At 41.4% G+C, this 13792-nt stretch overlaps 1 protein-coding gene across 1 annotated transcript in view; it reads left to right on the forward strand.

Annotated features, from left to right (window-relative positions):
- Positions 1-3191: 3191 nt before the first annotated feature.
- tapt1b (transmembrane anterior posterior transformation 1b) overlaps positions 3192-13792 on the forward strand; it is a 35147-nt gene continuing 24546 nt past the window's right edge. The window contains exons 1-2 of the mRNA XM_063193001.1: positions 3192-3434; positions 8543-8673. Of these exons, the coding sequence (XP_063049071.1) occupies positions 3245-3434; positions 8543-8673 (321 nt within the window). The 5' untranslated portion in view covers positions 3192-3244. The remainder of the gene's footprint in view (positions 3435-8542; positions 8674-13792) is intronic.

The raw sequence follows: 13792 nt of genomic DNA on the forward strand, positions 1-13792 counted from the left end.
AGATAATTCTTAAACACTTCTAGCACTTCACCGCCAGCCTAAGTCTGCAATGTATAGGCCTACAGTAACTCAGCAGAGGGCTGACTTTTGATCATGTGTATCAAATTTTGATTTTTGATTCAAAAACGTTCAGATTCATTCACATAACTACACCTTAAAGGTACACTATGTAAGAATTTAGATGCTTATTTCCAGAATTCATGCTATCCATTCACTAATGTTACCTTTTTCATGAATACTTAACACCACCATCGAATTCTAAGTACTCATTATGACTGGAAAAAGTCCACTTTTCGTAGGCCTACATGAAAAGGGGGATCTTCTCCATGGTCCGCCATTTTGAATTTCCAGAAATAGCCCTTTTTAGCTGAAAAAATGACTGTAGGCTACTTGGGCCATACTGGAAAATGTTAGTTTATTAGTAAACTTCAATGTAAATATCAAATTTGGCAATGAGCAGCATATTGCAGTACCTTTTTTCCTGCACAGTGTACCTTTAAAGGTGCACTGTGTAATATTTTTAGTAGTTTATTTCCAGAATTAATGCTGCCCATTAGCAAATGTTACCTTTTTCATGAATACTTACCGCCACCATCAAATTTTAAGCAATCATTATGAATTGCACTTTTCATAAATGAAAAGGGGGATCTCCTCCCTTGTCCAGGATTTTTAATTTTAGCTGCAAAACTTGCTGTACTTTGGTCACCCTAGTAAATAGTAGTTCATTATTTTGGCAAATTTGGTTTCAATGAGCAGCATAGTTGCAATACCTACGCTGGCCACCATCCTACACAGTGCACCTTTAAGGCATCAGAACTTGATTCACATTATGCCTGCACAATTAATCTATTTCAAGGCCACAAAGTTAGCTGAGCAGCATTCTGTTTTATTCACTATTGCAACAAATATGGATATATCTTGAATAAGATATGAAAGTTTAATGTATTGGCTTATTGGACAGGGGTCCTGTATAGGACAGTTCCTCTACCAGAATTAGCTACAAAGCTAATTTACGTCTGTGGTCCCTGGTCAGGGAGGTATCAAACAAACACACACATTAAAACATGGACAATAGCCTACATGCCCTACTATTACAAAAGCTACATACTAAAAGCAGTCACATCACACTAACATACCACATGAAAACATATTAATGCAACATGTTCAATCCCATCATCCCATCATCACGTCAATGATGAACATACAAAGCCACATACATGATCAAAGTCAAAATAACATGTTGGCATTGATTTGAAGTAATTTCAGAGAATTACGGCCAAAGAGCCCAAGATGGATATAACGTCATTTGATCTAAGGTGTTTTGAGATGTAATTTGTGCAAAATGATCCATCAGTGAATAGGACAATAAACCACTGCTGCACCGTCCAGGTCACCTGGCTGGGGTCAAATGGTCCCCAGGGTTTGCTCTGGTGGAGGAGGTGAAACGCTCTGGGACAGGCATCACAAGTCAGCACAAATCCTATTTGGATATTCTATATGGCTTAGTCTGCATATTCTCAGAGACAGAGGCATCATCCATCCCCCAATTCAGCAGCACACCCCAAAACGTTCTGTCGTGGATGAAATATTGTGTGTGTGTGTGTGTGTGTGTGTGTGTGTGTGTGTGTGTGTGTGTGTGTGTGTGTGTGTGAGAGAGAGAGAGAGAGAGAGAGAGAGAGAGAGAGAGAGAGAGAGAGAGAGAGAGAGAGAGAGAGAGAGAGAGAGAGAGAGAGTCTGTGTCTGTGTCTGTGTCTGTGTGTGATGACGTAGACGTACGCAGACATATTAGGGGAACTTCTAGTTGCATTGTCTCATGCTCTTCAAGTATTTGTAATACCTACCGGAGATGATCACCTTTAATATTCTCTTATCAACTATACATTTTATATAATATATTAGATTTGTTAAATAAAATCCTACATAAAGCACATTAAATAATTTTTTAATCATTTTCTACAGATAACTCATATGAAAATAATCATCAGTAAAATAATTTTTTACAAAACATACTACTAATTTATAAAAAACATTTCAACTATTAATATTAATATATTCACATATTCATCCCATTTTTATCCTAATTCATTTTAGCTTTTTCAAGTATATTAAAATTTAAATTATTTTCATATTTACTAATATACTATTCAACATGGACCACAGTAGGGGACCCCCATTATGACAAAAAAATGTAAATGAAAAAGGAACTTTCAAAAAGGGCATTTGTTGTCCAGTAGGGCAAAGGGGTAGGTGCTTTAGCGCCACCTCATCCCTATCCGTGCACACCTGTGTGTGTGTTTGTGGTCTGACGTTTTTAGATAGTGCCAGTGGTATTGGTCACGTCATCGCGAGGCCACAAGGAGGCAAGTGAGCAAGGGAGGACGGGAGTCCGCATATTGGAATTCACCCAACATGAGTGAGTCTCTCCCTGCTTCTCTATTGCATTGTGGTACATGTAGTTCCTACTACGCATGCTTCTAGTTGCTTTCCGTCATGTCCAAAACAATTAGAAAGACCTTTCTGGACGCATTGTTTCCCCCGAATAGCCAACCTTCCATTCCAGCTGCCAGGAGTAGATTTTTTTAAATTAATAATAAGCAGAATAACATTGTGAAATGGGTTAATAACTTTTGACCATGGATTTGCATGTTTAGGCCTATTATTTCCTCTTGAGCTGGTATGACTATGTCAACAGAGCAGTTACATTTGACTTGCAATGTTCAAGCCGGTTTTGCCTATATTTTGTAGCCTATTTTATACGTTTGTAATATCCTAGGCTATACATCCAGAGACCAATACCAAATGTTTAGAATAAGCTCTAGTGAACAGAGAGATTTATTTATTTATTTATTTATTTATTTATTTATTCCACCTACATAAATTCACATTTTCACACATCATTATTTCACCTGCCACCTCCCATATAGGCCTACTACCTCTACATTCTAGTTCATAGGCTACACGAACGGACCAATGCTAGCCTGGTATATTATAGGCCTACAGTCAGACTGATCCAGTGGTCCACAAGCCATCGGTAGCCACATGCAAAGTCGATAGTTTGATAAAATGTTACACTTTGTAACAACTTCACCTGTATAATTTGTGGCGCAGTAATTTGGAATGGAATGCAACAAACGGCTTCACGCACCGATCAGCCAATAGTAATTAAGGGTCGGAACTATCCGTTTTGTGAGTGACGTTTCGGAATGTTGTTTCTGTCGGCTGCTTTCGCTTCGAACGAGTGAAGATGGCGGACTCGGTAGCGGCTGGCGTAGGGGAGGAAAAAGAAACCGAGAATGAGGACAAGGAGAGGGAGAAAAGGGCTTCAAATAACAGCAGACGTTCTGAAAAGAGCAGTGGTCCTTCGGAGGTGACAGAGACTCTGGGATTTTACGAGAGAAATGTAAACAAGAAGGACAGGAGGCGTAATCTCTCTGGTGAGAACACTCTGCACACACCAGCCGTTTGCTAGCCATTTCAGCACTTAGCATCTGTTCTAATTGATGAACTGTCACATCATTTATACCTGGAAGTAACACTGGATGCTTTGATATGTTAGCCAAGGATATGTTTGCATAACATATGCATGCACTTTTTAAAGTGCACCCAACCTGCTAGTTTCCCTTTAAATAATCATGTGGCAGATTGCATAACAGGGTTCTAACAATGAAGGTAACATATGCAGTTGTTATCAGATTAGTAGATAATCTTGATTTTATTGATAACCAACTGCAAATGACATCGAATTGTGTCAGGAATTCCTTGCACTGCACAATTAATCCCGATTTCTGGAGAGATCGACTTTCTAATGGTGGCAACGTGACCTAACCAGTTCGATAACTACAATCTGCTTTTAACCCGCGTCATATTCAGTGGTTTACATCAATTAGAGAGAGTGTACATTGCCGTCAGTGGTACATTAAAATGTAGAACTACTGTCATTGGATTACATTGATGAAGTTCCTTGTGAACATCACGGATGCGAGAAGGTCGTTTCTCATGAAGCCACCTGCCTTTAACGTTAGCCTGTCAAAATACGGATGGTTCACTTTCTTTGCCCCCAGTGGTAGTTTTGCCCTATTTACTTTGTGTACGTTTGATGCCCACCTTTTTGAAGTTCGAGTTGTTTCAGTCCCAGTTGCGGACTACAAACGCGTTGCAGAGTGAAGCTTTTTCTGAGTATCTGAGTTAGCTGCCATTAGGCTAGGTAGCTAATGTTGACAGGCGGCGTAGTATTCAGCAGTCCGGTCATTCAAGGTAAATTATTAGGCTTTCTCATCAACTCAGAGCCAACCCATCAGGCTAGTTTCCAACTCACAACTCCACCCTGTCTGCTGTCATGCTCTCCGACACTTCCTTCACCTACCCCCTTTGCCTATAGTATTCTTGTAGTGCTAAGAAGTTGAAACAAATGACCATAAATACGACTGCACAACATAATTACAACGCTGTGTCGTAGGCCTATTCTATCACTGGATGAAGGGGCTTGGATTTGAGTGATGGAGGCGGTGTCGTTTTGCACCCTGGACGACCCTAGTGCGTGTACCGAAGAGTTTGCCAAAGTAGTTGACCTCAGACTTGAAGTACAAACTCGTCAAACAGCATGACCCAGGGCCCAGGCAGACAGTCAAACTGGAGATAAAAATGAAAGCAGCATGTCCTTTGCAACAATTAAGATGTAGACTGGTAGGCCTACCGGTTAGCTTCTATTGACTGAAGTCACGTGTGTGGATGTTTACTAGGGGCTTGAAATGGCTTACTGCAGAAATCCACAACTTCCTGCCTAAGCACAGCATACTCTTCTAAGCATCAAACGTTGACAGGGGCGTGGTGATTGTCCGCACTCATCGTTCTAGTGTTTGTCACAATATTACAACTGTCAAAAGGTCATGGAAGGACTATATACTTTTGCCAGAATGTTAGAATTCATATTTATTTACTGTACAGATAATGGGTAAATCTCATAATGAAGAAATTGCTGTAACAAATAGATGAAATACAGAATAGTAGGCCTATACAGAATAGTAGGCTGTAACAAATAGATGAAATACAGAATAGTTGGCCTATACAGAATAGTAGGACTACTAGGCTACTAATGCACTGTTGCATGCCACTATGGTAAAATATTAATTTGTAGACACTACTACACAAGATGCAGACCTGCTTACAGTAATGACAAGTGACGGTGCAAGTAACCACCATCTTGAGTTCCATGTTAGCAAGATTTACCTGAGCCACTTGATGTTGGACATCAGGCTGACTTCCTGGCTTCAGGAAGTAGAAAGGGCTGTTATGATGAGGGGAGGAAGCCCTTTCAGACCTGATACATCTGGTATTGTTATTTCTTTGCAGGGTCATAGTTGTACTGGCCCATCGTAAGAGTCTACAATAGGGCTGCACGATATTAGAAAAATATGCGATACACGATAACATGACTGTATACTGCAATATCGATATTACTCGCGATATTAAATATATACATATATTTCCCCTCTCTACTTGACATTCTACACTTTATCATGTATAAAACAACTGAGAGAATTTTTTTATTGCCAAAATTATTTTTTATTAGGAAAAAATATGGCTAATATACAGCATCAACTTAAAATGTCAACATTTTTAATGCATTTTTTAACCTTCTCACCAAATTTCCTGTTATTAAAAATTAAAAACTGTTTGCGATACGTGCACAACTTTAGCCGTGATATCGCGATATCGATACATTATTGATATATTGTGCAGCCCTAGTCTACAATACTGGCATATCTCTCGATGTAACTTCAAAAGTGGAGAAGACGCGCTCACACTATCGCCTAAATAGGCTAATTTAACAGTTCTTAACTGGGTGCTGAATCCGACAAAAAAACCTAAATGAATGAATGAAGCGAAGGCCAGCACTCTTCAGATTTCTTCTTTGTTTATTCACCCACGGACGTTTCGGGAAGAGCCCTTCTTCAGCGTGTAATGGCGCCATTACACGCTGACGAAGGGCTCTGCCCGAAATGTTAGTGGGCGAATAAACAAAGAAGAAATCTGAAGAGAGCTGGGCTTCGCTTCATTCAAATATCTCTCGATGTTCCATTGCATTTAACAAATGAACTTGAGCTGCAGCCACCCTGCAAGTTTAAGACACAAATCTAATGTGGTTCACAGTTGTGATCCATTTCACATTTGCAGCATTGTTGCTTTCTTCATTGATTAATAGTTTCTGATTTCAACTTCTGTAGACATTCAGTCACAATGGTCTTCCACCTGCATAGCAGAGCTGTGCGCAAGCGCAAGCTCAATCCAAGCACAAGGGTTGGCAATAAGACATTCGTCCTGTGCCCCATCCACTCACACACACAGTAAACTGTTGGTCTTCTGACATCTCCTCACTGATGGGGATGAACTCATCTTGCATATTTTATTTATGGGGTTCTAGAACAGACATAGACATGGGAAGCTTTTCACAGTACAGTCTTTCACTTCCAAACTCATTGGCCATGTTGTAGGCCTTGGGGCATAGTCCCTCATCTGTCTCGCTGGAAAACCTTGGGTGGTCAGTGCAGGCAATTCAAGAGTATGTGATGCTAAACTCTACCGTTCTGTACTTTCCTTACACAAGTTTAAGTATCTGCTCACAATTATGTCTGTTATGAAAAAAATCCAACAATGCCTTAACTCAATCATAATCTAGGGGCATTGTCCCTTTCAGTGATGAGATATCAAATGACCTACAGTAAAGTATACACACGTCAGGAAGCAAGCAGACAGAGGTCCTGTTCTAATGATGGAACTGGTTCCTACCGAAATCCCTCGACAATAAGCCACATATTCATTTGGGTGTCTGTGAGCTGCGACAGAGACCTAGAATAACTTTGGCTGTGAGCTGTCCTTTCAAAGTGCTGAAACCAAATTTAGCCACTCAATAAGGGTGGTTTTGATTAAATGTCGCAAGCAAGCTTCAGCTGCCAGATGTCATAGGAATGACCCACTATGAAGCTGCAGATAACAGTCTGGGTGTTCTATTTTCTAAATTTCAGCAGACTTTCATAACGGACGTCTGAGATTAGCATTTGCCTATTAATTTCACTCAAAACTTTAAATGTGTGCATGTTGCAGGCCTACACATAAGTTAATACATAATACAGAACAGAAGGAACAAAGCACTCTTAAGTGTGTGAAGCATAAAAGTGACAACTTTTTATTATTATTATTATTATTATTATTATTATTATTATTCTTTTCTTCAACTTTTTATTTAGACAGGACAGTGAAGAGTGGGACAGGAAATGAGTGGGAGAGAGAGACGGGGGAGGATCGGGAAATGACCCGGGTCGGGAATCGAACCCAGGTCGGCTGCGTAGCAGTTCAGTGCCCAGCCGACTAAGCCACGGCTGGGCCAAATATTTTGACTGCCAGTTAGCAAACAGATGGAGTTCTCTACAGTATGTAACTTTCTGGTAGATTTGACATAAGCCTTACTTGTTTTGCACACAAGTATGTTTCATTCAGGTGTCCGCTGGTTAAAAGCAAGCATTTGTTTGACGCTCAAAGAAGGTATCTGTCACCCAGCCAGCTAAATTATGGCTTTTTTAGAGTAGCCATAGAGTTTCTTTGCAAAAGAAATGAAGTAATGCCTAAGAGTTTGGTCCAGCAGGACAGTAGCTCAGATTATGTAATAAGCTGCATTACCACATTACCACAATGATGTGTGTCTAGCGGGGTATTTTGTCTCTGCAAACATGTTGTGCACACATGTGTCAGTGTTGCTTTTCTTTGTCACTGAATGATGCACCAGCACTAGCTTTTCATCAGGATAGCAGAGGCCCAAGACGCAGATAAGGGAGGAATAGACAAGACAAGGACGGCCTGGCTCTCACCCGTGGGGAACCACATGGTTTTTAAGGTTGAAGCAAAAAACCACCTGAGCAGATGCATGCACGGTCCAATGTAAAACAGACCTATCGGGTATTCTGCTAGGGGCCCAGAGTCTCTAGTTCTTTTCAGCGTTTTTTTTTTGTTTGTCTCCTGCTGTAAAGATCATTCTGTCCCAGTAAAAGAGCAGAATGTACAGAATGTTATGGCCCGGTGTGGGTATGGTTGTACTGTATGAATGTGGGCGTGTCTATCTAGGGGGGTGTGGGAAGGGGCTGCTATGCCTATGCTTGCATGCACGCACGTGTGAGGAAGAGGATTGATAGGGAGAGAAGCGGATAGATATACCTAGACAGATAGTGTGTGTGTGTGTGCGTGCATGTGCACTGAGTTGTGCGAGAATGAGAGAGACGGCAGGAGAAGAGGGTGTGATACTGTGTGCACATGTTCAGGGGTGCATTTCTCGAAAGTGGAGTTGTTAGCCAGATAGCAACTTCAATAGTTGTCAATGGGGAAATTGCATTGCAAACAACAAAGTAGCTAATGTAACTATACAACTATGGTTTCAAGAAATGCACCCCAGAATAGGGACAGGAGAAGAGCCTATTGTTTGTGTTTGCAATGTTGTATTGTTTGTTTATTTCCTTGTGGTTGCTGACAGTCTTGTTGTTGGTCTTTAATGCAGATCTTTCCCTGGTGCGTTTCATCCGGGCTGAGCTGACCAGGGGCTACTTTCTGGAACACAATGAAGCCAAATACACGGAGCGCAGGGAGAGGGTCTACACCTGCTTACGCATCCCTAAAGAGCTGGAAAAGGTAGGTAGTCTGTGGATACATACAGTATACTATGCACCAGAAATTCAGATCAATCTACTGTATGCATAAATAGGTTTTCATGCATACTCTCACGGTACATTCCATTTAATTTCAAATTCAGTGTACCATCACTTTTTTAAAAACATTTTTGTGCTTAAGCAACCTTTGCACATAGGTCCTTGGGTGTAAACTAGGGTAGTATTGGTGTTAGCAACTTACTCGGTTGTTGGTGCAATGCATTTTCACATCGGCAACCAAATAAGTTGCTAACACCCGTGTAATAAAGTCTGCCTTGATAGCGGACTTTACAGCAGGACTGTATTTCAGATTGAAAGTTAACCAATAACTTTTGGTGGCCCCAAATGACCGCATACTGTAAACAACGCGGTGCCATGGCAAGAGCTTATGCCCCACTGATTATTTTCTTGATCAAATAAGTCTGGCATCAAATCCAAACAATATATCCGAATGATTTCGGGCTCCAGGAGAGGCAGTGTCCCTTGAGTCCCATTAGCCGAGGGATGTGCTCAGAGCATGCAACTCTTTAACACACTATTATTCTGCTGTGTAAGAAAAACTGTTACCTTCCTCCTTCTAAAGAAACATCCCCCCAGTTTATGAAGTGTCAACCATTTCAGCAGGGACCTTACAGACAAAGCTCTTTAGGTGGCATGTAAAATTTCCCATGGCTTTAAGATATTAGGAAGGAAGTATCTCTGTTTATGCTCGTCTGACCAAGCTGTCCAGTATTTTTGTGTGGAAAGTTATGTCCACATGCAACTGGCAGCTCCTCCATTCCAGTATGCATGTGTCCACATGCCCCTTAGCTCTTCATTGCTTTTACGTATTTCTGACCTGGCCCATGTCCTGTGAACTTAAACGGTGTATAGCGTCTTGGAGAACACTGAAAGTGTGTTGTTTGCTACCAATAGTATCTGTCATTCTTGTGCTGTACAGAATGCTTGTCTAATTGATTCCTCACATTGACCAACATGTACAATATACACTCCCCGGCCACTTTACAGTATGTTCACCTTCCCAGTGCTGGGTTGGACCCCATCTTGCCTCTGAAAAAGCCATACCGGTATACTCCTGCAACAATAGATCGTACCTCCTGCAAACTCGTCACCTTTTGGTGACAGTCACCTTTTTCCCGGCCAATTAGGTCATTCACGTGAATAGAAATAAAACCCCCGCTCTACACTGTCACCTTTTTTTTCTTTGACGAGTTTGCAGGTCTGATAGATAGGCTGAGGCATTCCAACAAAGTTCAATTGATACTGTGTGGCCCACATCGAGCCAAGAAATATCCCTACGCCACTAAACCAGCAGCCTGAACCGTTGATACAAGGCAGGGTGGATCCATGTTTTCATGTTGTTGACGCCAAATACTAACCATACCACCCGAGTGTTGTAACAGAAATCAAGACTCATTAGATCAAGCAACATTTTCCAATCTTGTATTGTCCAATTCTGCTAAGCCTCTGCAAATTATAACCTCATTTTCCCGTTCTTAGCTGACAGGACAGGAGTCAGCTAAGAACTGCTGCTGACTTCCCATCTACTGCTGTATCCCATCTGACTTCAGAGATGCTCTTACTCATACCTTGGTTGTAACAAGTGGTTATTTAAGCTTCTGTTGCCTTTGTTTCAGCTCAAACCCCTCTGGCCATTCTCCTCTGACCTCTGGCATCAACAAGGCATTTTCGCCCACAGAAATGCCGCTCACTCTTTTTTTTTGTGAGTGAATATTCCAGTAGATCAGCAGTTTCTGAATACTCAAGCCAAGCTGATCTGGCAACAACCACCATGCCATGTTCAAAGTCACTTAAAACACATTTATTCCCCATAGAGCTCGAAAGTGACGTCACTTCCCCCGATTTCATGGGACCTCAACAGCGTTTTTAGCCGAAAATCGTAGCATGTAGTCCAATGGCTGTATTAAAATGGCATTTCGATCCCATTCGAGTTGTGCCACGAGCTCCATATATGTTGTTTCTGATATTTTTGCTTAATTTTTCGTACGAACCCCCACATTTTTTAGAAAGCTGTGTTTCTTCACATTTTCCATGCCGACGGCCTCGGAACAAAACATTGATACTTCTGCATGAATAATCTTTATCTATCATCTTAAACAGCATATTTGTAGCCCAGCGCATATCATGACTGAGATCAGAAGATATTTACTCGCTACCACGTTGTTAGATGGTCAGCTTAGGTCCCGTAAAATGCGGAACTAAGGGGCGGGACTTTCGAGCTCTATTCTGATCAGGGTTCCCACTGGTGCTTGAATTCCTTGAAAATGCTTGAATTTCAATTAAGTGCTTTCAAGGTTGTGAAAATGCTTGAATGTTTGGTGAAGTGCTTGAAAATGCTTGAAATTTGTGTCAAAAGTCAAATTCAGTTAGCCAAATAATTGAAATAAATTGTTCAGGTACATCAAAAATCTGAGGGAGTGAGATGTCAGATGGGATTTGCCATTTGACAACCTAAAATTGATTAGAATGCAGGAGATTGCGTCTTAAAAACACAAAATTCTGGGGGAGGACCCCCACACGCCAATTTAAGGGTGCTGGAAAACTGAAAATGTGGTGCTTGAAGGTGCTTGAAAAGTGCTTAAATTTGTTCATGAAAAAGGTGTGGGAACCCTGTCTGATGCTTGGTCATCAGATCGTCTTGGCCATGTCTACATGCTTAAATGCATCGAATTGGCAACGTGTGATTGATTAGAAATTTGCGGCAATGAGCAGTTGGAGAATGTGCCTATTACAGTAGCTGGTGAGTGTATAGGCTCGCTGCCCTAGAGGCACATCAAAGGGGATTTTCTGTCTGTAATTCGGGTGTTGTAGACATTCAGTAGCTTACCTTTAACTTATCTTTGAAGATAAGAGGGATTATGGTAGCCTATAAGATAAGGTTGACCCCTGGGCTCCTGGGGTTGTTTCTACTGACTGAGGGTCGTCAAAGTCTGTTTCCATGGCGGCCGAGACTGGCTCCCAGTGGGACGGCTTCAACAGGACCCCCCCACCACCACCTGACCATCAACGCCTTGTCCTGTGACGTCTTGTATGCTTTTGCTGAATTGTTTTGACGTAGGTGCTGTTTCCACGTAGCAGGATATTTTTTTAGCAGGACATTTTTTTCTCCTGTTTAGGTGTAAACGCAACATGTGGATAAAAATAAATCCTCCATTGTAACAAATGCGTTTCAGCCCCCTAAATAGGATATTTTTTCTCCTGCTTTTTATACCTGGATTTTAAATATCTGCTACGTGGAAACGGAAGGCCAAAACCAATGCAACCAGGAGAAAAAAATATCCACATATAAAAATATCCAGCTACGTGGAAACAGCACCTTATATCTGAATTTTATAACTTCCAAATCTATGTTTGTAACTACAGAAATATTGTCTAATGGATTTCTCACATTGACAGACATATTAATACAATATGTATATGCCATCTGGCCTGGAGGCACATTAACAAGGGTTTTCAAGTCCGTAATTCGAGTGTTCGGTTGTAGACATTCAGTAGCTTACCTATGATTTATCTTTTGAAGACAAGAGGAATATGGTAGCCTATACGATAAGGTTAAGATCAGAGTTTCTGTACGTGTTTGTTGTCAGTTGGCATTTTTGAGATTAGTTGCTAGTTTTTATTGTTAACGGTATTGTCCACAAAAAGCCAAACTTGTACTTGTTTTGTAAAACACAACAACGACAACAAAAAGCCTATACACAATTGGAGGGTCGTAAAGCCTACAGCTGTTGGCCTCTTCCGATAAGAAGTGCATTAGTGAGGTTGTAAACATAGAGCGGTTGCACTTTACTGCCTGACTCTCTTTGCATACGATGTGACATGCAGTTACTGCTGTGGTGAATCTAGTGTGGGCCTTCTGCAATCCATAATAATGGCCCCTCATTGCAACACTGTTTTAGCCAGTTCACCAATACATGATGGTAGTAGACACTTTTTGCAATGCAGTCCTTTTCCCTCGTTCCAGTTTTACTATATAATACATGGGTTCTAAATTTTGTTTATAACTTGACTGCGCGAACCTAGCTGCGCACAACTCAACCTCTGATTGTTGGAAACCGCTGTCGGTCAAAAAATTAGCTCACGTGGTTGGCTGCCAGTGTCTTGCCCCTCCTCATAGCAATTTGTTGATAAACATTGAGACGTCATGTTCCTAATGGTATGAGTTGCAGTAAAAGGAAGGAAAGAGGAAAAGGAAAAAAAAGGTTTCTTTATTGGTGTGGTGTTGATCACTATCTATGAGGATGCAACAACACAAATAATCAAAGAGGAAGACGACAATGGAAAGTTCTGTAGCGTTTTCGTTTAGCTGTGATATTTAACAAAAGCAAAAGGTCCTTGTGAAATCTGTGGTTATGCTCAACTGATAAGGTCAGAGTCGTTCATCAACTGGCGGCTTCATTCGTGAGGTCAGGTGTTCCTCATGATGATGACACAGTGCTCTGAGGTGTAGCCCACGGGCAGATTTGTCTAAATTCTTCCCCAGTCACACAACACCCAGGGCCTGACCTGCACAGCTGCAGTCTCAGTGTTCCATAATCTCTATTTTGCATCTTTACGCAGGTAGAGGGTAACTGAGAATCAGACTGGGAAATAGTTTGTGAAAAGCGGCACATGCATGCTATAGCAGCCTGCATGTACAAGGCTTCTGGGTCATTCCATGTCAATTCAAATGATTCCCTAGAATCTCCCCAACTGAGCATAGAAGAAGCTAAGCTTGATTAGGGGGAGATTGGACGTCCATTCACTGGCCATACCGTTCAGGGCCCTCAATGCAAGTGCCTTTTTTAAGATCTTGCTCAGTTGAGTTGACCCATGAGCCCAGGTATTTGAACTCGTTGACTTCTGTCAGCACAATGCCTCCTGCTGTAGTCAGAGGTTGATGTTCTGGTGGAATGTTGTAGGTGATGACCTCAGTTTTCTTGGCGTTTAGACTGAGGCCAACTTTGGCGCACTCTAGCTCTATCTTGTTCAGTAGTGTTTGTGCTTGTTCCACGTGGTGATACAGGCCTTAGCATCGCCATGACCCCTCAATATGATCCTGTCTATCAGAAGGTGCACTTACAAATAGCATACCTTGATTA

This window comes from Engraulis encrasicolus, unplaced genomic scaffold (assembly GCF_034702125.1).
Source record: "Engraulis encrasicolus isolate BLACKSEA-1 unplaced genomic scaffold, IST_EnEncr_1.0 scaffold_27_np1212, whole genome shotgun sequence".
Taxonomy (NCBI): domain Eukaryota; kingdom Metazoa; phylum Chordata; class Actinopteri; order Clupeiformes; family Engraulidae; genus Engraulis; species Engraulis encrasicolus.